Genomic DNA, 26,812 nt, shown 5'->3' on the forward strand with positions numbered 1-26,812 from the left:
AAATATGGGAAAACGGGACAAAAGCAACAACCTGGAAAGCACTTGAAGAAGATCCAATGTGTTTGTGGTAATGTCTCAAAAATACATTAACTATCCTTGCTGTGTTACTGAGAGCTCCGAACATGACCGACTCTCTCGAGGTTGGTTGTCTGCTTTTAGATGGTGCCACAACATTATCATGTGGGAGGACAAAAAGGAAGTGAGGGAGAGAATCAAAAGGATCTTTTACACGGTAACCACGAGTTCCAAGTTTGTTTCCAAGCTGGCAGAATGGAGGCGGCACTGAAAGCTTTGATGTGTCATTGACCAGTCAGAAGATTTTGTGTCTCTTTACTTTAGAACCAATCAAACTTCATTTAGCTTATGTTTTTAGTCACTTTCTGAGTTGATGTGCCGAAATCGCTCTCTGCGGCCCACACAACGTGAATGAGTAAAAGAATGTGTGTTTTCAGACACAGCACGTGTCTGCCCACCAATCACATTAATTTCTATTCAAGTTTAGCTACTTTATGGAGAAACAATTGTTATTTTGTTTTCTGCTGAACAAAAACAGATGTTGGTGGTCCACAGCTGGTCTCTTTAGATGGGTTTTAGGCTCTTTTAAGGTGGTGAGACTAGTTTAACCAGCTAAACCCAGCTTGGCCAGTCTGGTAAACCAGCTAGATCAGATTAAAGTCCCGTTCACACCAAGGATGATAACTGTAATGATAACTATAGCTCAAAAATGTGATAATCATTCTATGGGAGTAGGGCATTCCATGTCACAACTATAACGATAACTTTCCAGATCGTTGGAACCACTTTCAGAATTTTTTTTTTTTTTAAGCAGATGAATGATAAACACATTGACAGCCAATAAGAATTCATCTGACTTTAAAGAGTTCAAGCATTTAAAGAGAGACTAGATTCAATATGCACTTAAAAAAAACATAATGTTACTGTCCATTGGTGAGAATTCTCATATAGCTGTCATTATAGTTATAAGTCTTGGTGTGAACGGCATTAAAAAAAAAGTTGTAAAAAAATAAAATAAAGTTTTAGCAGGATAGTTTAATTATCTATAACATATTAGCAACAAAGAATATCATTTACAGTAACCGCTTCATTCTGAGATACAGTTAGGGCTGGGCGATATATCTAACGATATGATCATGTGCATCTAAGCAGTAAAGCTACTTCCGTGATCACCGCTAAAATCGCCATCACCTGCTTACAATTGGAGTGGCATTTAATAGTCAGAGCCGTAGATCGCTGACAAGCTACGCAATATCGCGCTCATTATCGAAGGCGATTCATCTATGATAATGAACGCGATATTGCGTAGCTTGTCAGCGATCTACGGCTCTGTCTATTAAATGCCACTCCAATTGTAAGCAGGTGATGGCGATTTTAGCGGTGATCACGGAAGTAGCTTTACTAATTAGATGCGCATGATCATATCGTTAGATATATCGCCCAGCTCTAGATACAGTATTTTTTTACTCACTAGAACTGCGCTAAAGCAGTAGCAGGCAGCATTTGCCAGCGTTTGTATATGGAATAGTGCTGGTAAAAACATAAATCTTTGCACCTTTAGTGCACCGTGTAAAATGTCCTTAAGAAGAAACAAAATGGTGGAAGGAAAAGAAGATAGAGTGATTCGAAAATACAGGTTAATACAGGAAAGGGAAACTGAGGTAGAACCAAATCATGAAGGGAAATAAAAAGGAATATGAAGGGAGAGAGGTAACAGGACAGTGTGAGAGAGATGAATTCCTTTCTTCAGACATTAAACTGCTCCAGAGGGCACACCTATGTAACATCATAGCTCTATTAAAACACCCGAGTTCATCACTTCGCCACGGTCTACAACTTTAAGGCCTCTGGATACAAAGAGATCATGAGGTTTTTGAAAATGAGATGTCTTTCTTTCTTTGGCCTCTGTGTAGAGGAGGGGAAAGTGGCAGTTAAAACTCTTTCCTCTTCCTGATGTATTCTCCGTTTACATTTCAAATCGGCTGGATGGATAGATATAACATCTGTGCTGCATGGGCTAGTCAGGATTACTTTAAACAGACCTTTTACAATTGATACTTTTTTAGAAAGGTAATTTTTATAATTATATCAAATTGAAAAAAATTTATATATTTATTTACAATTATTTATATTTATAATTTTAGAATATCATGGCGATACAAATTATATATCCATGATGGCTATAAATTCAACACACTTTTTCTGGACTAAACAAATGCCTAATGTGATTTATGATTTCTATCTGAAGTTGCAGAGACTATCACAAATCATTTGCACATGCAATTTTTTTCGTCATCTGCCCCAAAAACTGGTATCGATCAATCCTTATTGTTGAGCTGTCCACCTACCATAGACACAATCTCAGAGGAGATTAGCGGAGAATCATGTTAATGATGGCTACAATGGTTCAGCGACAGCACAGATATACGATAAGGAGCAGAAGAAGGTGCAGACAGCACCCACAAATGAGGGAGGCAGGATTTAGAAGCATGGCAGGAAGTGTGGGAGTGACTGGCTGAGGGACAGATGTGGAGGCAGAGCTTGGCGGGGGGGCGTTACCTGATTTGCCAACATGTGTTTGAGCCAGGACGTCAGCCAGGCGCCCGGCGGCTCCGCTGCCCCCACTCTGCGTCGAAGATGAGGAGGAGGAGGTGGTGGAACCCTGGTGGATGGCCCGGCTGATCCAGTGCTCCATGCTGACGCTGCCCTGGCTGGAGGTGGGGGTACCCTCGCCCTGGCCGCCCTCCTCCTCCGAGCCGGACGAGGTGTCTGTCAGGGGGGGCAGAGAGGAGAGGGGGGAGAAGCCTAGTGAGAGTCACTCAGACCCACTCAACAATCAGCCCAGAAGGTGATTTAAGTGCACTTAAAGTCAACATGAATGTATTTTGGAATAAACTAGACAATTCCACCAGAAAACAAATGTAGAGTGAGATATAATTGAATCCATAAGCATCTATTAGGGTCACAAAAATAATAAATAAATAAATAAATGAATAAATTTAAATTAGAAATAAATAAATGTAATAATAATTAATTTAATTTTTTAAATATCTATTTTAGCTATTTTATATTTGTCAGAAAGTAATATATTGATATTTTTATTAATAAATACAATTTAAATAAAATATACAAATGCATTAATGTACATTTAAGTTATTTTCAAATTATTTATAACTATTAAATGAAATAGTTTTAGATTACCGGTATTTATAATTCTTAATCATTCCTTATTAGAACAATACATAATTCATAATGATAGTGATGTAAAATTAATAGCAATTATTATATATTCATAGACATTAATAAACACACTTTTTCTGCAAATTATAGCTCACACTACTTTATGATTTTTGAACCATTCTGATGCATTTCTATTAAAACATTCACACAATTTCCAATAAATGATTTAATTAGATCTTGAAGAGTGGGTGTTCAACAATGAAGCCTTTTAGAAAAGCGGTTTCTCATTCGAAATTAGCCTAAAACAATGCCCAAATACTTATTTTCCATGCCTACCTTGTAGATGATGTCAGTCAAATTGGAAAGTTTTTGAGAACATTGGACACCATTGACTTCCAGAGACACATTATTCCAAATATCTTCTTTTGTGTTTTACATAACTGTCCTTTTAAGGATTTACCATAAAAAGAGTCTATTTAGTTTCAATTTCATGTTGACTTTAAATGAATGATGATTTAGAATCAGGTGTGAAGCTCACCTGGGGGGGTGTAGGCATCCATAGAGGTCTGTACCACTAGAGATCGTCGTTTGGACGGCATGGGAACGGCCATCTTCCTCTCCTTGTGTTTGGCTAGTGCTGCCTGAACTGCTTCTGTGTGGACATCTGAGGAGGAACAAAAAGAGAAATGAAATGAAGGGAATCTGTATTAACTGGCCAAGGACCTGCAAGCTGGTGTTTACAGTGACGTGGATGAGATGAGTCTCTCTGGCTGATGGTCGTGAGAGTGTGTGACGAGAGCCAAGCCACCACCTTCAGCCCTTCTGTGATCTTGCAATACTGACTCATGTCTGTGTGTGTGTGTGTGTGTGTGTGTGTTTGTGTGTGTGATTGTGAGAGAGAGAGAGATAGAGAGAGAGAGTGACTGTAGATTGTACCCATGACCTCTAATAAACCAAGCTGTTATTTGGACTTTCTAATGAGATACAAAACAACATATTCCATCAACACACTGACTATGTTTACACATCCAAGAATATCCGATACAAATGTGCTCATATTCTGATTAAATTACTTTCCAAATGTAGTTAAAAGGAACTGAAAAAGAATGTGTATCCCTTGATTTATTCATAATATATGCTGATTACATTTAAATCACAATAGCTGTGTAAATGTCTTTTTCAGAATAAAAATTAAAATGTAAAATTAAAATTATGCAGCACAAACTGTTTTCAACATAGATGATAAGAAATGTTTCTTAAGTACTAAATCAGCACATTACAGTGTTTTCTGAAGGATCATGTGACACTGAAGGCTAAAATAATGGCTGCTGTAAATGCAGGTTTGCTAGCACAGGAATATATATATATATATATATATATATATATATATATATATATATATATATATATATTTGCAATAAAATTGTGCACTATATTATTATTATTATTATTATTACTGTATTTTTGATTAAATGAATGTAGCCTTGGTGAGCATATGACACTTCTTTTTTGACATTAAAAAGTTCCCAAACTTTTGAACACTAGTTTAGATGAAGCAGAACTTGACTGAACTATAGGGATTTGATTGGAGTAGGGCTGTAGCTATCGAATATTTTAGTATTCGAGAATTCTACCAAAAATTCAATCGATTAATCGAGTAATCGGTAATAGGGCCCTAGTTGTGGTATGCCAGCTCTATCTCTATCTCTACAGTGCCCCCAAATCAAAACACTGCTGACTCCTTGCAGTATGCGATTTCGGACGCAGCGCTTCTGTCTCCTTCCGCTTTGTGGGTGTGACGTAAACGCGTTGTGTCACATTAAAAAAATCATTGCAAAAGAACCTGACGTGAGATTTAAAGTAAATTAAAAGAGGCTTCGAGGCAGAGGAATTCGCCTCAATCATTTTTTGTAATCAAGTTACTCGAGGAATAATTTCAGCCCTAGATTGGAGCTGATGATATTATTAGTTAAAACTATTTTTTCTCAACTGTGTGGCTTTGATGACATCACAAGAAGAGGAAAGTGGCTTCAGAGGCTGAAAATGTGCAATAAGAGCAGGAACGTAGAAAGAAAGTAAAGAAAGTAAATATTAATAATAATTTTTCTATTTTGATTCCAAGTTGTCATTAAAGTGAGACAGTCGTTGAGGCCTGGTATGTGCTGTTCAGCACAAAAGAAAAGGGGGGGGGGGATTTATTGTTGAGAACTTGCCTCATATCTACCATAAATCATAAAACCTCATTCCGTAACGAAAAGCTCAATAAACGCTGCGTCTCATGACTACTGAACCCTATTTTTTAATCTTTCATCTCTTTATTTTGAATGTGTGGCTGTCTAAATGACATCCAGAGACAGATACAAATTTAATGTGTACAGCTCATAGCAGATAAATCTCTCTCACACATATATTATATATCTGTATTTGTTTGCTTTGCCAAGAGGGAGGAATCCAGAGACATATTCAGGGATAAACAATCCATAATCTGCCACCCAAACACACAGGGTTTTAAATGATTTAAATACATTTTATATGCTATATGTTGTTGTGTATACACACTCAAACACACACACACAAACACACACACAAAGAAAAACAAGTGGATAGAAAGCTAGTGTTTTTGTGCTAGAGTTAGAGCGTCAAATAAAGATGGAACATATTTAGTCATTTTTTGAAGATGGCTTCAGACTAAGCTGCTCGGATTGAGTTGGGCAGGTCATTCCACCAGGAAGGAACAGTTCATTAAAAAATGTCTGTGAAAGTGGTTTTGTGCCTCTTTGAGATGGCACAACAATGCATTGTTCACTTGCAGAACTTGCAATCACAATTCCAAGGTTTTTAGTTGTTTTCTATGGAGTTACGGTTGATGAGCCTAACTGAATGGAGAAATGTTGTTAAAGTGATGGGTCTGATGAAACCACAAGCAGTTCTGTCTTAGCCAGGTTGAAGTGAAGGTGATGGTTCGTCATCCAACACGAAATGTCTGTTAGACATGCTGAGATGTGAGCAGCTATCGTTGGATCATCAGGTTGGAATGAGAGGTAGAGTTGAGTTTCATCAGCATAGCAGTGATATGAAAAGCCATGTTTCTGAATATCAGAACCTAGTGGTGCCATGTAGACAGAGAAGAGAAGTGGTCCAGGAACTGAGCCCTGAGGAACCCCGGGAGCCAGATGTTGAGACTTCGACACCTCACCTCTCCAAGATACCTTGAAGGGCCTATCTGAGTGTTAAGACTCAAACCACTGGCTTGTGGTTCATGATATACCACTATACATCATTTACTACACATTGTTTAATACCGAGCCTGTTAAAATGTAGTGCATTTATTCCATTAAAAATGTTTTTTATTTTAATATTAAAGATTTTTTTTTCTTAATGTACCTATTTTTGTGTCAACAATTGTGATATTCATAAAACATTCATTTTTGAAGTAATATATGGTATAAATAGCTAAATTATCTGGATTTAGTTTCAAAGGTATATAAAGAAATTGATATTATGAGCCCAGAAAACTGGCGATAAATATTACAGAATGAGCCTCCTTGATCTGTTTTGTTAAATTTTTCTCGTTTACTTGCTGTAGAACTATTATTGTGGTACAGGAATTCTGGGCAGCTATATTTCCCATCAGTCCAGTGTAACAATCATGAGGGATCTGTCTTTGCCATGCAGGAATAAACTCCCTGCTGCAGTCCTGCCGCTGACTCACCTGATCGGTAACGTTCATCACGGGTGCCAGAGGAGCGTCTACGGTGGTATCGTGAAGCGGAGGGCGCCATGGGTGGTCTGCGCTCGTGTGCGATGGATGCCTCCAGCCCTAAAGGACACAAAGAGAGCAAGAGAAGGACAATAAATAATTGTCTCAGCCTAAATGTTTGATGGTTTTCGATGATTTTTCATGACAATATATATACATGCTAAACAGTTATTTAATGTTTCTACATTATAATGTTTTATGATAGATTTTGCTTGGAGGTGTGTAAATTCCAAAGAAAACAAAACACAAGCAAGCAATTAAAAAATAATAACAATAAAATAATATTCATAAAAATAGAGAAAAAGACAAACAAATAAAGCAAAACAAAAAGCAATCCTAAAAAAGCACATACACAAAAAAAAAAATAGATCATTTTCAAACAAACATATCAACTATCCACTTAGTGAAGTATAATATCTTATTTCATCCAATTTAAACAGAATATGAATTTTTTGTGGCAACCAAAGTGCAAAATAGATCATGTTTTCACTATACATTATAACTTTTGACGCTTGATTTCACTTGATTTTACTTAAATAAAAGCAATGCAAAAAGTACAAAATAATTTAACAGTGGCAGAACTATATAACTTTCTTTTAAAGTCCATGTACAGGCAATATTTATTATGTGTTCTGAGTTTGTCACACCACAGAAAAAAGTATTATTAACCACTATTATTATTAAAAATCTGCCAAGTAAATAAAATAAGTGATCAAAATCATTTAAAAATGGGCGGTATCCTCTGCCCTCAAATGCTGGGGGGTGTCCGATTTTAACTGTAGAATACCGCTACAGCCTGAATGGATGCTCATTTTAAATGTTTCTCTTTTCCCGAATCCCGAACACAGAATTAGTGAAAAACTGTTTAACAGTCTAACTCCAATATTCAGTACTACATAGTTCACAGTCTTTTTAATGTGTTTCAGCAATACATTTGTAACCTTAATAATGCATTCAGAAACAATTCTCAGAATTGACTCTAACAGAGACTTTAACCAATTATGAAGAAAACAACTGCAGAACAGAGAATTTTCTGATTTTATGAATAACATTTTCAAATTCTGTGGAAATCTGTGGAGCTTTCTGCAAGTTTTGTGGCTGCAGATTCCATGTGGGCCATATATAGATGATCCATATCTGCCAAAATGTCTATGCCAGTGCAGCCCTAATTGAGAATACGTAAAATATTTAATTCCAGGCACACACAGCAGTGATTTGTCAGCTATGATTCAACGGCTCTTTTGTGATGAGCCAGCTCTGTTCTGTTCTGTTGTTCTTTGTTGTCTTGGATTCTGAGCAGAGCTTAGAACCACTCCGCTCCTCCTGGCAGATTTTCGGACAACGTGAGACGGCCCAGGTTGTCTTTGGCATTCCAGCCAAGAGCTCTGCGTGCAGGCCGGAGAAATCAATTTTGGCCCCTTGCTGACATAGTCGAAGATATTAGTGAGTGGATTTATTCATTCAATAAGACAGAAGGTGAGACAGCAGGTTAAGTCAGAATCATGCACCAGCTCATGCAGCAGAGGATGTGATGGTGCTTTTCTGATTCAAGAACAATGAACACTCACTCTTCCTCCTACTAAAAAGCTGAGGGTTAACAGTCACTGATCGATACTGATTAGGTTAACATCTAAGTACGGCTGTCATTCAGTCGAAGGCAGCTACGGAGACAATCTCTCCTCTGTGCTGGTAACCTGATCCTCTTACAAACTAGGAGACACGCACACACACACACAAAATCAGACAGACATTGAGGGAGGAGTCACTGTGCCACGCTCCCTTGCTCCAGTATGTAAACGACTGATCGTTAAACGCAAGTTCATGCCTTTACGGCACTGTTAAATAACACCAGTTCCCACAGGAATGGAGTCGTCAAGTTGAGTCTGGCGCATGCTGCTCTTCACACCACGGTCTACGATACATGCTTTGTGCCTGAGCATGATGTCATTGGGTTTTTTTTTCACCGGGAGCCAGACTGGGAACATGCGGGCTGCCTGTTCCTATGGCAACAGAAGCTGTGCTAATCAACAATGCAGCCAGACACACAGAGCACAAATCAAGAGACCTTCAAAAGTTACATAAATTCTTACCAGACTATAAAAGCAGCACTAACTTTATTGGTTGGGCTGGGTGATACATCTAAAAATATAACATCTTAACATTTGAAGATATAGAACTTATGCTTTTGCCTTCAAAAAGGTGACTTTAAAATAAAAATCAGTGACAAGGCTTGTTTTACACATTATGAAACGTGTCTAAATACTGTATATTGTGAATACCTGTCTGGGATAATTGTAAAAGAGAAGAAATCAACTCAACTCTTCTTTAAATGTTCTTTGACACCAAACAATTACTCTACCGAGCTCTTCATTTCAATGATGTCAGCGTGATTTTAAAGACTAATGCAATCTAAAGCTTGATCAGCAGTGACTCTCTGCATTTTATCAATAGTCTAAATGCAAAGTATTTACTTTAAGTGCACTTAAATGAGTGAACAGGGTGATTAACTACGGTATCCCTTATTGAAAAGCAACATTGAACATTAGATTTTTTTCCCCTACTAATATTAATAAGAAGGGGTTGTTTCAGTTCAGTGAAACGAGAGAAAAAAAGTTTTAAGAACCTTTTATGAAGCTCTTGAAAAGAGCTTAGAGGAGCCTCTTAATTCTGGTGCCTACAGTCACTTATCAGTTCATATTAAAGCAGCACTGAAGCAAAAGCAGGCAAATAGACTGATTGAGTCTGGAGCCAGACCGGGTTATGAATGGCCTCGCTTTCCAAATAAGATCTCCATAGGAGTAAAAAGACAAAATAGAGCTGTTGGAGCTTCAGCCTTAAAGGCTGCATTTAGACTGTCAACCAACTCTAATTTGTTAACCTTTATCTTGCAAATATTGAATCTTCTTCTATGTATATGATGCATATGAAATAAAAAATTTCTTATTTGGGTCACTTTTAAATGTTTCTAAATTAGATATCCAGTCAAATAATAAAATGGGCAATTAAATCCCATATGCCTGCATAAGGGCGGATATGTAAGTGTGCAGCCTAGAATGCCCTACAAAAGTCATTGATGGTTAAAGCACGACAGAGCGACTGTGAAATCCATCTGTTGAGATCTTAATGCCTAGAACATTAGCCCACAGGAAACAGATTCCCATCGCAGGTTTTTAGGATCTGTTTAAATGAGAGAAGGGAAGGTAAACCCATCTGCTGTTTCAGTCAGCTGTTTAAACCTGTGCAAATTCAAGTCTGTGGGTACAAACACACTCGAAGACTCCCTAAATGAGAGGTGAGAGTTGGTTACCTGGAGGGTGTGGCAGATACGCCCTGAGCAGTTTTGACCTCTTCTTCTCATATCCTTTCTGAGTGATGTCACCTGCAAGAGAAAGGAAGTGTCAAAAATTGCCTTTTTGCTTAAGCAGATTATAATACTAAATTAATACCACACCTCGTCTTTCATTCAGGACATCCATATTTGGCTTAGAAATATTTCATGTTTTTTTTTTAAAAATGGTTAGGTAAGGGGTTTTTGGACAGATCTCTGAGGAAACTATCCGGACAGTGTGGGTGATAGAGAGCACATCCTACAATGATTAATGTAACAAGGTTTCTTGACTTGTCACAAGGCATTAGGTGACCAGGCAGTCACATTTGCACGAAAATTAAGAAAAGATCTGGAGCATAACGACAGAGTGACAGAATGACTACAAGAGAGAGCTACAATGAATCAATAGTTCTGTTACAAAACCTAGTGAGCCGCCTTGCTGTCTACTGCCTACATATGCAGCTACCTATTAAGGCAGAATAATAAATGAAATGAAAACTTATTTCAGACTTTTAATGCCAAAAATCACCCAAATAGCGTTTGATGGTTGTCATCATTCCTTGGATGACAAAGCTGAATTTCCAGCATCATTACTCCAGTCTTCAGTGTCACGTGATCTGTCAGAAATTATTTTAAGATGCTGATTTGGTGACTCCAGAAATATTCATATTTTTGTGTAAACAAGGATTAAGGGGGGCACTTTATGCAACTTTGGACAATTTAACAATTGTTGAATAAAAGCACATATTTTCATTCTGGGACTGCATTCTCAACTGAGAATACATTCAGTCTCATCTCTGAATAATAATAAGGCCAAAAAGTGGTATCTTAAAAAGTCAACATCGTACTGCCTACCTTTATGGGCGTCATTCAGAAGATGATGCCTAAAAATACCGTCTAGGTAGACCGCTCCGAATGTTTCAGAACAAAGCTAATCTCATCCTCCTCACTCTTGACGCCAATATAATTATATTCCCGGACACTGTATGTGCTACACTACTGTGATCTAGTCAACATCTACAGTTTAGATCTTTGCAAGGACAGGAAAAAATGAGAGTGAAAGCTGTTTTTCCCTAATGACCTCTTTAACGGCCCAATAAAAATGGCTGGGAGGCTAAAGTCTTCATGAGGAGGAGGATTGAGGAAAAGCAGAAGACGAAAAGGGAAAGATTTTTTAATCAGAGACTGGATGATTCATTTCCTCACACCCACTTGCCGCCAATCAAACTGCCTTATGTGGAGATTTCTGCTCAGGAGATTCCTAGCGTTGCCTGTCCTTATCTGGCTTACTTATTCTTTGCTTCACACACACACACACTTTCTCTTGCCGTCTTATTCTTTCCTCGTCCTTCTCTGAGGGACGAGTCCCTCATAAATTTTGACACCTCTGCCTAAGACTGCAACCATTAAAATCCAGAAAAAACACAAGTGCAGACGACTCCACTGTGAAGAGAGTGAAAACGAGGGCGGCAGGAATGAAAGGCAGCTACCGGACCGTTATCCTCCAGGTGTGCGACACGCCGCTGTTTAATCTGCTGGGGGTGTGATGCTGGCTACATTTCTCATGTGCTTGGCAGCTGCCAACCGAAAACATGTCGTACGAAACAAAAAGGCAACTGTCAGACTTGTTGCATACACTGCCATCTCATATTTTCTGAAAAACGGAACAGGTGTACAAACAAAATCAAGATAATATTTTACTAATTAGTGGTGTTTTCTATAGCAATCACTATTATTATAGCTTGTGCCCACAGTTGATTATCCGAACAAACACCTAACATGAAGAAATTAACTTTGCATAATTCACCCTGCTACAATAAACTTGTATGTTTTCGAGGTAGGGCTGTGACGGTCGCTGTGACAAACGCCTCACCATGGTCCGGCGGTAGTGCACGTGACGTCATGCACTCTATAGCAAGCATAATACAAAGTGTAATAACAATAATAGTTGCTAATTATTTTATTTAGACTATAAGCCTACGGTAATTCACAAATGACCTCAAACACCATACGCAGCGTTTCCTTTAGACTGGCAGGTTTGAGTGCAGAAAAATAGTTTTTGCATTCAGAAAATTAATTTTCTTTTGGGCGATGGACCTTGTTGGGCAGTCAGATGCTACATAACTGATCTGGTTTGTACAAGTTCCCGTTGTTACAAATGCCTGGCTGGTCGGGTTTGGTGAGGCTTTCTTCAAACTGGCCAAATACAAACGAGACAGTGATAAATGAAAGATATTAACAAGAAATGTTGCAATAGTTCCTATTTCAAAGAGAGCGTGTGTAGACGAGAAGTTTGTCAGAGATTTGTCATGTCGTGCAGCATCTAGTGTAGCATTACTGATTATAATGAGTTTTACAGTATTTTGTCACGGGGTGTATTAACTTTCTTATTTGGGCAACTTTCTTGTTTAGCTGTATTATTTCTTTGATATTTATTTTAGCGTTTTGCAGGCTGCGTAGGCTATTCAGTGATGGAAGTGCTGAAATAAATGAGCTGACGAGTTGTATTGTGTGTGTTAGATGAGTGAGACAGTGCTGGGCTGCTCCAGGACAGTTTTGAAAACCATTTCAGAGACATGTTCTTAAATGTGACTCATATAAAACATATTACATGCATGCACAGTTTTAAGGCAGCTTTAATTGCCTTTTTGGTAACTTCATGACTTAACTGACCACGACATTGCATGCACGTATCTGAAAAAATATATCTGCCACAGTCACAGCCCTAGTTACAGGAACTTTTAGTTGTTCTCCACAAGCAATTTGATCTGCAGAAAGAGTGGTATGTACTCCTGTGTTTCTGCTGACAGATTTATATCACATTGGACTCCTCTGAAAAAACTGAATTACATCACACACCTCCAAAGACAACAATCTCACATAGACAAAAAAGACATGAAGCGGCCAAAATCAACATAGGAAAACCACTCTTCAGATCGAACGGAGAGAAAGGCAAACACTGCGGTTCTAAATAATGTTTATCTAATTGAGTTAAAAAGCACAGCAATCAAAACATCTGCACAGGGGACAATGCAAATTAAATGAGGTAGCCACATGCCTTGTTTTCATTAGCAGAAATCAGGCAGGTAGATTTAAACGTACAAAAAGCAAAGGAAAAAAAAAGTAAGATATAAGTTTGGGATCTTTTAATGTATTTTTTTTTAATCATCTTATGCTCATCAAGGCTGCATTTATTTGATCAAAAATACAGTAACAACATCAATATTGTGAAATAATATTACAATTTAAAAGAACTTTCCATTTTTCCATTTTAATATACTTTAAAATATCATTTATTCCTGTGACGGCAAAGCTGAATTTTCATAATCATTACTCAAGTCTTCAGTACGATTCCATCTTTCAGAAATGATTCTAATATGCTGATTTATTATCAATGTTGGAAACAGAGGTGCTGTTTAATATTTTTTGCTGTTTAATTTTTTTTTTTTTGGAACCTGTGATATTTTTTTTCAGGATTCTTTGATAAATAAAAAAGTTAAAAAGAACAGAATTTATTCAAAATAGAATCTTTACCATCACTTTTTATTCATTTAACACATCCTTGCTGAATAGAAGTATTAATCTCTTTCAACAACAAAATAAAAAAGTGCTGACCCCAAACCTTTGAAGGGTAGTGTATATAGTAGCAAAAGATTTATATTTTAAATAAATGTTGTTCTTTTTAACTTGTTTTCACCCATCAAAGAGTCCTGAAAAAATTAAGGAAATTAAAGTGCATTAAAATCTAAATATTTACAATGCTACTTAATTTTATAATGCACCAGCAAAATCATGGCCATTATGCAATGTATTTATCCAGCTCTACAACAGACTTGTTCTTGATACTATAATCATCAAAGACTGGAATTGTGGATCCACCCTTCTAAAATTCTTTCAAAACAGACTTTAAGCTGAAAGTTAAACAGTCCTGTCCTGCAGGCCAGGCATCAAGAGATCCGATTACCCCATGTGTTTCTGGATGAGCTTACATCTGTATGTGACTAAATGGAGAAAAGAAAAAAGATTTCTCAGCTTAAAAACACTTATCTAGACTATGCTAACAGGCTATCTTTAGGCAAACACATGTAACAAAAAAGTAAAAAGTGAAACAATGATGCAATACTTAATTTGTCATGAGCGCACAATATAAATATATGTTACAGTTGGTGCAGCTTATTGCACACACATAATACAGCAAACCATCCTTTTGCCTTTTTCACAACATAAACGTCTCAATAATGGGCTTTCGGTGGAAAGAATCTGCTTCTATGGAAATCACAACCTCACAAGCAAAAAATTCTCTTCTATTTATCTAAGAGGATTACGAGCTCGGAGAATATATACAAGTCCTTCACAGACTTTTCTAGGGCCTAGGAGATCATGAGCAATGCCACAACTTGTGTTATAGCACAACATCAAAGCTGAAAGAGTTTTTGCATCGATTCATGTAATACAACCCATCTTTAGCTCTAACAAACAGAAGGTTTTTAAACAGTGCAGTGAGAGGAAGATGATGTCACTGGGATGTGTTCCAAAAAGACAGGATACTGTGATGTCATTGGTTTCCTGTTTGGTGTGAGGCAGTATTCCACAGGGATCTAATCAGGCAAAGGGCCGAGGTGTCAGATGTGCTGTAATAATCTACTGTACCTGTGTTTGTGTGTGAGGCTGTGTGAAGGGCAAAATGAGCAAGAGCAAATAAAATGTCCCCAGAAAGTTTTTGGAAAGTTAAAACACACTATGAAATGTACCAATATCATTCTATGTGGCATTTCATTCAAAGAAAAATAGCTACTTTTTCAAGCAAAACATTTCACATAAAGATGTGATGAAAAGTGATAAATTAACAGATTTATGGTTTAAATTTAAGACAAAAAGACTGCTAGGACACTCGTGTGAACTCATTCACCAGTGAAAAAACTTTAAAAGTACTACAATACCAGGAAGGTTGTTGATGTTTGTCTGCCATTCTCGCTCTGTCTGCACAGAATGCATGAACACGCTGATGGCATATTCTGTCTGCGTGAACAGGGTGCACAGATGTATGAAGATATTCATTGAGAGGTAGGTAGGAAAGCTATTTAAACTGCTCGGACAGAGCGTTATGATTGGACATACATATTTCTTGGTCTTACGCCTTCCACAGAATATTTAAATACAGATAAATACATTTAGACCACGTAACTTAATGATTGCTATCGGGATGTGAAGAGACTTTCAACCAGTACAACAAAAACAAATTCTGAATATCTCTTTATATTATTAGTAACAGAAAGGGAAACATTACAATACTTTCTCGTTTGCTGTCAGCTTTCAGTAAATACGCATTTATATCATTTAAACAAATCTTTGAATGGCTAAAGAAAATGTAATTTCACAAACCTTGCAAACTTAGTCGAATCCAGTTATGAGATGAAATGTGCATGTGACCTTCATGGTCGCGTGTTCTCTGCTCGACTTTTAAAACATTTCACTCCCAAACTCCTTGACCCTCCCAAATGACATCACTCCTTATATTTATACACCAACTGCATGGTCACCCACAACCATCCCACTGTGCACGTCAAAAAATAACAATGAGCCATGTGTTTTACCCCTTAACATCTGAAAACGGATCAAATTACTAAACAAAAGGGTGTGCCTGAAGGGCTAACTGCTATTTCTGACAGTTAAATCCGTTGTCTGATGCGGAAACAACGTAGTCAACATGTTTTTCTTTGCATGTACATCCTCATGGGAGGTGGGATAAGAGAAAACTGCTGAGCCATGGTCTCTCCAGCACGCTGGTAATGAACCTCCCAATCAATGAGAGTTTTACTCAACTGACACCAACCTCTCAAATAAAACAAACACATGGAAAATTCACTTGGGGAAATGAAGGCCTGTCAAATCTTTGAAACTCCTCCAAGGCTAGGTATTCCAAATGTGTAAAAGCCTAATTTCGCTGTTGCAGAGAAGGTACATTAGCGCTTGGCCTTGCCCCGGAAACTCAATGAATAAACCAAACTTATATTGAAATATGTCTTTCTCTAGAGGAAATACTCTTTTCCTGACCTCTTTATAGAAGCTTTGCGATAAGGCAGCAAGAACTGCACTACCGAGAGAGAGGTGTCAATATCAACAAGCACTGCAAACATAAAAGAAATAGATAACAGGAAGTGCAGCACATTGACAGGAAAGGCCAATGTGAAAGGTTTCAGCTGCGATAGACCTTATCTGATCAGATACATCTGGAATGTTTTTCCCAACAGAATCATCCAGAGGACACAACAAATACCAGAACATAAAAATAAAGGCTGAGAGTCTGCTGAAAAGCAGGGGGGATTTTTGTATTACAGCGAGCTGGCTCATATTACCATGTTTATTCAGGTTTAATTTTCACAACGATAAACTCATCACTCCTTGAGGTTGATGGAACACCTGTAGTCGTGGGAGATCAGGCAGCTATGGTGACTGGAGGAGAAAGTGAGAGTCAGCTAACACCTGAGTGATAATTCTCCATTAGTCTCACAGATTATTGAATCCACAGAGGCCTTGAGAGAAAACTCATGCAAGACTTGTTTTCCGGAACACATCTTCATACCATCTAAATGTTAACGGAGGAAATTGAAGCAGCATGATTTCATGCAGCAGTTCAGTGGAGCAGGAGTCTGATACTCTGATATTCATTATATAGAGTTGGGCAGGTTGTTGTTCAACTTTATAATTTCCTTGTACTGTGACAAGACTGAAAACTTGTCTAAATTAGATTAAAATCTCATGTGGTGCAATTGTAGTGAAGGTGTTGGTGCTCTTTTGGGTGGCAAAGGTTTGAGTCTAGTCTGTGTGCACATCAGTGGAAAGGGAAGAGCAAGTATAAAGATCCAGATTGAAGTGAGATTGCACTATATGGTTTACTGATAAATGTATTACCTGTGTTTTGTTCACCAATAAATGGGCAATGCAGAAATTTCATACTATTTGGTCTAAATAAATTAAATATAAAATATTACAAACTAAAATCAACCATTATACAAATACAATAAATAAGTGCCAAACAGTAATAAAACTTTTTTTTAATTATATATAAGTACTATGCTAAATACTACATAATTAACATTAAATTAGCAAATTAAATATATATAAAATGTAACAAATATATATTATTAGCGAATAAACAAAATAATACTCATATATTGTGCATCCACAGATTGCACATAAATGCATCGTTCACTTCAGAAGGCTTTTAACCCCCCGGAGCAGTGTGGAGCTCTTTTTATGATGGACGGATGCATTTTATTTTACTTCAAAATCTCAACACCCATTCACTGCCATTATAAAGCTTGAAAGATCCAGGGCATTTTTTTATATATATAACTCTGATTGAATTCGTCCGAAAGATGAAAATCATATACACCTAGGTTGTTTTTAGGGCGAGTAAATCATGGGACAATTTAAATTTTGGGGTGAACTATTCCTTTAAAGTTCCCATACATATAGAACAGGTGCTATCATCACCACATCCATGATCTGAAGAGAACTGCTAATCACTAAGGGTGAGTGCTATTTGGAAGGAAACCCTTCTGTCCACTCAACTAATAAAGACACAGTGCTTCATTTATCCTGCTGCCGGACAACCTGATGCTCTGTTGAGTGATTTGTTGGCTTTGGAACGGAGGCAGATGAAATAACAATCAGTCCCAGTTAACTGTTGGTGCTCTAAACACAGATGTGGCAAGAAAGAAAGACCAATAGACTTACCACATCCCACATGCCAGACTCTTTCAAATGCACTCCTAAAGGTACCGTATGTGAACATAAAAAATCAAATAACAGATCAGATGGGAGTAGGTGGGTCCAATTCAATTAACCAACACCCCAAAATCTACTACTTTTCAAAGCCCCTCAGATTTAGGTACTACAAAAGCTGGTGATTTGCATTAAAATACTTCAAAAGGAAGTGGTTTAGATCGAGCCACCAGCCGTTTGTGGGTCAAAATAAAGTGGTCTGGCCCCGTTTAAAGCACTTTTAAATCTGGGTCCACTGAATCACTCCACTACAACATCAATCCAAAGCCTAAAGCTTCTACTCTACATACTGTACCATTCAGATCAGTATCAGAGCTGAACATCCTCAGGGTCAAGGAGAAAAATCTAGCTTAGAATCAGACTCTAATAATCAAATAAGAGGTAGTATGCAACAACCCGAACCAGGATTAAATCCTTAAATCAGACAGTAATAATCAACTCAGACTATAATAATAAACTAAGAACCAAGCTGTCATGATCAGATCAAACTCATATTGGCATAAACCAATTCAGAGTCAGATTAAAGATGCACTGATATTAAAATTCTAGCCAAATGTTGATAATTATTTTAATCTGAAGGTCAACCAACTGTAGATATTAAAGGCACAATATGTTATTTTTCGACGCTAGAGGCCACTGAACAAGCGCGACACATGGCTCGAAAGCAGTTTTTATTATGCCACAGTCGACCATTTCCACTCCTTTCATTTTTGCATATGTGGGGAAAAAAGCAGCTCTGTTATCATACTAGATACATTTGAAAATTATAATGCTACTCCGTGCGGTCATCAAGGGTTAATCAAAATGCACAACTTATTAAACCGTCTTTGGTGTTCCCATGTTTTCTACAAAACAAAACTGTAAATTGAGGGGTTATGACATCATTGGCAGGCGACACAATGACACTATGGACAATGTCAGTGTCACTAGTTAAAATTGCTTATTTCTCTGGATTTAAACATTCTTTGAAACATTTGTGATAATGTAAGTCAACAAAATATATAACACTGTTCTAGTGATTTTTGGATATTTTAATAAAACAATTGTTACATATTGTGCCTTTAAAATCCATATACATAAAATTGTGACACATTAAATGAATGATCAGTGACAGTAAAGTTACAGTAAAGATATTTATAATGTCACAAAAGATTTCTATTCCAAATAAATGCTGTTCTATTGAACTTTATATTCATCAAATCCTGAAAAATTGCATAGTTAAAAATTAAGCAGTTTTCATCATTAGCAATATTAAGAAATGATTCTTGAGCAGCAAATCAGCATATTACTGTACTATGATTTCTGAAGGATCATTTTACATTTTAAAATATATCAATATAGAAAGCGTTGATTTTGAGTAATAATATTTAACAGTATTATTTTTTACTGTACTTTTGATCAAACAAGTGGCAAGCTTAAAAGACTTTTCAAAAACATAAAAAAAACAATTTGAATGGTAGTGAATCTCCATATTTTAAATATTTTTTAACATCTATTTAAAAATCTACAATGTATATATATCAAATTAAATACTAGTTATATACTTTTTTATTAAATACAGCAAATAAACAGCTATTTTAAATTTATATTTAGGCATCACAACATCCACTAAAAATTTTACAATCTTTAAATAATTTAATACAATTTTTTTTATATATTCATTACCAATAAATAGAAAAAATCTCTAAAATTGGCAGATAACCTATATGGCACAGATATACTGTGCATCCATAAATCTGTAATATTCAAATCTGAACTATTCATAAATTTGTAATATTCAACTGAGGATCATCAGACCATAATGATCAGCTCAGGTTTGCATCTGTCATCAATGGAAAGAAGCAGAGCTGAAATGTTGCCACCTGTTTTGTTACCACATCTGTCTGTGACAGCGTGGGAAGGAAGGAGAGTGACTGCCATCTCGATGTGCTCGACCTTGCACAAGAACCTTCTCTCATCAAACAGACAGGACATGATCCCAGCTAACCATTCTACGTATTTTATGCTTGCCTCTGGGCTCAACAAGACTGACGATGAGAAGGCGAGACCCTGAGGACCCGAATGCACACAAACCAAAGAGAGGCGTAACAAAAACGTGCAGCTACAACCAAGAGTGTCACACTAACTGTCAGCAACTGTCACTCTCCCTTGGTTTCGCATGTTCTTTTGATTGATTCTGAACGAGATAATATAATAAACAACAAGTAGGGACAAATATTAACATTTAAATACATAATGCAAAAAAACATGCCACATTGATTTCATTTAGTCGGTGTTGACTTCACATGCAATGTTTTAAAATGCCCTTTCAACACTGTTGTACACAGGTGAGTGTGTATCTTAAATTTCCAGAACTAGTTCCAAGGAAAAACCTTCTTTGTAAACATTTTGGCTTTTTTTCCAGGAGACGGGGGTCATGCCTGATGCTCATTTGCATTTAGATTAGCTGGTTAAAATGATAGACTCCCCACTGTGGGCCTTTCCAAAATCACTTTTACTCTGAGGAGAATCCAGACCAACCATGCCAATGGCTGCCACATCAATAAGATGACAGGAATAACTCTGAAGTAAATCGATCCAAATCCTGTTCCGTGTGGTGAATTACACAGGCAGCTGTGGCCACAGAACAGATGAAAGGTTAGAAAAACTATAAACCCCCGCTACGTTATCACGTTTGGCAATATCAGCATTCAGATGATTTGAAAAGTCCTCATCAGCTGAACCAAATGAGGTCTCTCCATATGATCTCAAACTGTGACATAAAAAATAAACGGATTTCAAAATGAAGTGTGAAACTTCTGTGTCAACAGTGAAAAACAGTCCTTTCTGTCTGCCAGTGATTGTAGATGAATGTAACTGGCCTGGTCTTTTCTTTGCAATTACAATAAATGGGGACTGGAGTGATGTTTAAAAAAATGATGCACAAGTATCATGAAAGTATCATGAAAGCAGCATGTATAACTTGTGTGAGAAACAGCTTGAAATTTGAGTTATTATTCACTAACAATCTGCATGTGTAGTTCTAGAACTAGTGAACAAATTTTTCTGAGTCCCATATTTTCAATCAGTAAGTTGATTTGAGTTCAGTTCGCAAAAATGATTAATTCCCAATTCACACTGATCTGGTTGTGATTCAACTCCTTGACTCAATTGGTTGCAGTGATTCTCGAGGTAACAGCCGACTGGTTCGGAAGGCTATCAATGAATAACTTCAGTTCTTCAGAAACAGAATCAGGAAGTTGAATTTAAGAACGGAGATTTGTGGATACATTTTTCAGCCATCATTTTGTGAATCAATTGATTTACTGGAAAGATCCCATTCAAAAGAACGATTCTTTCACAAATCATACATTGCTACATCTCTAATGGGCAAGCAAGCAGATTTAAAAAAAATAATAATGACTTGAATTTCTCAATTTCATCTCTTTCTCACACAAAGCTATCATTTGTGTGCCTTCTTGAACCTTGAAACCAATAATATATCAGTAACAATAAGCCAATAAATATTTTAATCTTACACTAAATTGCCTATAAATGGCAGAAATTAAAAGAACTATTGCGATTTTTTGTAGAAATTAAATAAAACAAAGTAAAATCAATAGTTTTAAATGATACAAGGGACTTTAAGCATGAAAACATTGTCATTTACATTTAAATGTGATTCCTTGGAGAAAAACCACCTACTAGATTCTTCAAATTACATTTGAATGTTAAATAATTCAGGTTTGGAGCAACTTGAGGATAATAACAGAAGTGAATAAAAAATGACAGAATTCGGATAAAGTATTACAAATCAACAAATTACACAGATTACCTTGCTGAACAAAGTTTTCATAGCAGCATATAGTGGAGACAGACTGTCTAGCAGTATGTGTTCATGTGCTTTTGTACTGGAACCCATATGACAGCTTGCCTCGATCTATCACAGCACAGAGGTAATCGCACTGAATGCATTCACAAATCACATCATGTCATTATTTGAGGTCTTATTTTAGAATTCCATCTCTGTGACTCTTTTTGCAAATGCTCCGATGTAAATCAGCAGGCCTACAAACAGAAGCTTTTAAGAAGGCGGTTCTATTCTGGACATATCGCCGTGACACAATCAATTAGAAAAGAACTGCAAACACTTTGCCGATTCCATCCCGCCCAACCCTCTCCCCGTCCCGGGTCAGTGAGTGGATCGCTGGCACAGAGAACCCATGTGCTTTTAGCCAGGCCTTTATAAACCTAACTCCCTGAATGCCATAGTGCACTGGATTCTATTCAATCAAATGAAAACGCATTACTGAGAAGATTAATTCACTTCAGCCTTTGAGTTTGTCAAACTCACGGGAACAACTTTAAGAGTTCAATCTTCTTTTCAGTAAAGGAAAATAAATAAATAAATGTTAGACTTAAGCAGTCTGTTAGGAGGAGTATGCTTGACAGGCAACAATTCTAGTCACCATTAGGACTCAAATAAAACCATTAATCTCAATTTTGTTGCGTTGTAGATCAGCTGAGTAGGCAGTGAATTCAGACGGGAGTTAAAGAACACAGGACAGGAGCAAACGAAACCACGACTGGTTATCTGCAGGTCTGTCATGATGCATTAGGAGAGGATACCTTCTTTCAAACCACATTACAATGTGAAAATGATCATTAAAAATGAAGTCTTCAGTCTTCAGAAATTGCAAGAAAAATGTCTGGAAGAAGCCAGAATTGGAAGAAAAAAGTCACCCCTTTTAAGTAGTAATTACCAGAGTAATTTTGGAACCCACTGACTTTCATTTTATATACAAAAACGTTGTATAAAATATTACCTCACAATTGTTATAGTGAACTATCCCTTTAAGCCAAAGATTAAACTATGAATTGCTAATAAATGATAATACGGGTGCATTTGTGGGTCTTTTTAAAGAGACACGCAGACCTGAAAAGGCAGGACAAAAGAGAAGTTGGCTTTTGTTTTCTAAAAGGACATGACTATAAAAATATGTTCTAGTGATGTAATCTCAGAGACAGCAGGTGAATGTGTTGTGTTGTTTTATGAATTACAGAATGATATAACAATAAAATGGCTATTTACACTCATCAGACTAAACTATAATAGAGTCTGGCACGCCAGACCCCTCCTCACCAAACCAGTGAGTTCAAACCCCATTTGGATAAAAGTCAACATTCATTTTATTCCCGCCAACGCTCCTTGTCACCAAACAAATGAATCAAGGAGTACAACAGAGCTCTAACGGGTGAGGGGGAACATCAGGCAATGATATTTCTGTCAGTGTGAAGGGTCTGCGAGGTGAGAGCTAATCAAAGACAGAAAATAATAGTATGACAAGCCGGACCATTATGAGAGCGAGGGATGAGGAAAAGGTCAGGCATTCGCTCACGGCAGGAGGGCTGAGGGGAATCAAAGTGATAAGCGGACGCAACTTGCCCATTCTTCAACTACGGGCACTTTGGCCCTCTGGACTTTTAGAAATTAAACCCTAAGACTCACTTTTATTTACTTTGGCTACAAACATGTATTTATACTGTACATAAATATGCATGCATCAAATCATTTTCTGAACCAACAAATGTCGTTTCCACCATATCTCAAATTACAGTGTGTTTTGATATGTATGTTTAAATAAACATTTATGGAATATGATGGCAGACTCAAGGTGTGGTCTCGTTAAAATTGATGGGCAAAAAATGCCATTATTGTCAATACTGAACGTTAAAAGATACTACACTTCAAGGCTAATTTGATAACTATCGTTTTAGAATTAGAATTATAAAAATTTCTAAAGTTACAAAGCTCAAAGCTTCCCGACCATTGCCAATCACAGCATATTTCGTATTTCTGAAGGCAGGCCTTCATTTGATACAGGAACTATTCGAGCCGTTAATGCCAGACTGGGGAGGAGAGAGGTGTTGCAATAAAGTAAAATATGTGAAAAATAATGTGTTTTTCGAATATCTGGTACACCCCCAAAACTAAATCAAGACTTTGTAAAAGAGCATAATAGAACCCCTTTAAAATAATACAGATACAACTTTTTTTTAAGTCTTCCATAGAGTTATAACCTAATCCAGAATCTAGGTAAGCTAGAGTTTTAACATATCCAGAGAGTTAATGACCTTCATACAAAATTGTTTAAAAATAATTGAAATCGGTTTCATTATTAACAACTGATATATAAAATTCCCTAAGCGGAGGAAACGTAACAAAGGCATGTCGTGAGTGAGAGCGAGTGGCGAAGAGGGGGAATAAAAGAAGACTGAGGTCTTTTTATGATGGAGGGCTGGCGACATCAAAGCCCTCTTTAAGTTGCCATGGAGATGCCTCTTGCCATCTTGGATGGCTTCTATCACAGCTGGCTCTTATATGTGCTGGATGAACAAGAGCAGACCATCAGATGATGATTCGAGCCATGAGACAGGTACTCAGCCGTCTCAGCACTAGAATCAAGACGACTGTCTCCTACTCTAAAACACTCTGTGGAATGACAAGATTTGAAAACCACAGAAAATCTGGTATTCAATTGACCTTCGTCTGGTTAGACACCATATTGGACTTAACACCGGTGAAAATTAGGCTGTGAGGGACAAACTCACAGTGCTTGAATGTCCCAGATCACATACTTTTGGGAGAAACTCATTACTTTCATAAGTTTTGACCAATTGAAATTAGACCAATACACAAGACAACTGACAAAACTTATTGAGGAGGGAAAATAAAGCTCTCCCAGTTAACGGGACAATGTTTTCATACGGTATATTCAAAAGATGTATTTATTACATCACCTCTTAAAACTCTCAGCAAACCATAGCTCTTTTGTGGAACTCTTCTCATGACAAACATCTGACTGATCAGACAGTTTACCTGTGATTACGGAGTGCTTGATTTGATAGTGTCTTACTGCACCTGATCAAGTATGCATTATCATGGAAGGTAATGATCATAACTCCTTTATACAGTGTGCGCGCGATCACGAAATCGAAAGTGAACTGCCAGCACTTATTTCAAAAGGGATTTAAATACCCCACAGATTGATAGCGGTGCCCTGATGCACGAAAATTAAATATAATATTAGAATTTGTGTGGGAGCGGATATAAAAATCTCAGGAACGGATGGGAGCATGCAGTAATGGTCAGAAATTCAGCGAGAGCGCTGTGCTAAATTCAACAATCCCCATGCTATCATGCAGCAGCACATTCAGTTAGTGTGCGCCGTAAAAGATGACGTCAAATCTTGCGGGATTCCATAACTAAACTACACAGAACCCCACTATTCAGACAAATATACATAATGAGAAGATGATACAAAATGTAATACTTTGGTTAATGGTATTTAAGACTTTTTAAATACTTTTTAAGGGCCTTCATTTTCTCTAAATTGATTTATCAACTTTAATACTTTTTAAAACATATTATAGTATTATAGTACAATTATAGTAAATTATTATATACTATTTTGTCAAAAAAAAAAAAAAACACTACTAACTACAATCCTAAATCCTAAAAGTTTAGGAATTTATGTATCAAAACATTTAGATTGTACAGGATGAAAGATATAAATCTCAAGATTTACTCAAGATTAAATTTAACTGTGTTGTAAATTATTAACGTTGAAAAATTATTAATGATTTTAAACATTAAGTCAGCGTTACATGCTGGCAAAGTTAATCTAAATTAAAAATAAGAGAAATCAGCAGTTACCTATTACAGACAATTAAATGTGTGTAGTTTTTCAAAACACAGCTAGGTCAGAAACACACACAATCCTCATCTTGTCATATCAGAGCTAGCTAATTAATCTCTTTTCGGCCCTTAAATACACTGCGAATCGACACGCCACTGATAGCTGTCAATCAACAGGTGTAAACAGCTTGAGTAAATCAAGAGGATTTCTCTTCAATTCACTTACTGACTGCAGCGAGGAGGACAGTCTCAGCCGTCGCTCAAATACAGGGTGACCTTGACAAGCTTTAGCTCAAGCCTGCAGGCCCCACTGATCCTCTGAGTGGCTCACACACACAAACAGCAAACCCTCAACATGAAAACGCATAGTGAATATGAAAAAACTCTGCTCTCTAAGGGTCTCAGTATCCATGGTGAATCAGAGCATTACCTAACTCCCTCTGAAGTAGACTGATGGAGTCTGAGCTGCATCAACCGTCTGAAATCGGCTACTGCACAGCAGTCATGCCTGCTGAAAAGACCAGTGAAGCTGGACACCAGCATATGCTGTGTTTTGCATGCTAGTGTCCCCATCAGATTTCTTAAAAAAAAAACAGGGAAAGGGTTTAATGAACACATTATTATTGTCCATGCCTAAAATGGAAATGTGGGCAAATAGCAATAATTATTTTTATTTTAAAGCCTGTATCCATTATATGGACTACATATGTACAGTATATATATAATAGTATGGTGGGGGTAATTTTTTTATGTTATTGAAATGTCTCTAATACTCACCAAAGGGTGCATTTATTTGATCAAAAATACAGTAAATTTCATTACATCTAAAGTAATGGTTTTCTATTTCAATATAATGTAAAATGTAATTCATTTCTGTAACATTAAAGCTGAATTTTCAGCAGCCATTACACCTTTCTTCAGTGTCACATGATCTTTCATAAGCTTGTTTGTGTGTGTGTGTGTGTGTCTGTGATTTACAGATATTTACATTTATTACAGATTGTAGCTTCTTTATATAATGTGTTGATGAAAGTTAATGGGGTCCAATGTTGTTTTAGACCTC

General features: G+C 36.9%; 1 protein-coding gene across 9 annotated transcripts in view; it reads right to left on the reverse strand.

Annotated features, from left to right (window-relative positions):
- The window catches only part of LOC113066150 (disco-interacting protein 2 homolog C-like), a 100,679-nt gene that overhangs the window by 40,522 nt on the left and 33,345 nt on the right, over window positions 1-26,812 (reverse strand). For 5 of the 9 annotated variants that reach the window (XM_026237846.1, XM_026237842.1, XM_026237843.1 and 2 more), the window contains exons 2-5: window positions 10,263-10,334; window positions 6,908-7,015; window positions 3,734-3,859; window positions 2,575-2,820 (exon numbers count right to left, since the gene is read on the reverse strand). In XM_026237846.1, the coding sequence (XP_026093631.1) occupies window positions 2,575-2,820; window positions 3,734-3,859; window positions 6,908-7,015; window positions 10,263-10,334 (552 nt within the window). The remainder of the gene's footprint in view (window positions 1-2,574; window positions 2,821-3,733; window positions 3,860-6,907; window positions 7,016-10,262; window positions 10,335-26,812) is intronic. The other 4 variants (XM_026237848.1, XM_026237849.1, XM_026237844.1 and 1 more) reach the window with 1 other exon arrangement.

This window comes from Carassius auratus, chromosome 49 (genome assembly GCF_003368295.1).
Source record: "Carassius auratus strain Wakin chromosome 49, ASM336829v1, whole genome shotgun sequence".
Taxonomy (NCBI): domain Eukaryota; kingdom Metazoa; phylum Chordata; class Actinopteri; order Cypriniformes; family Cyprinidae; genus Carassius; species Carassius auratus.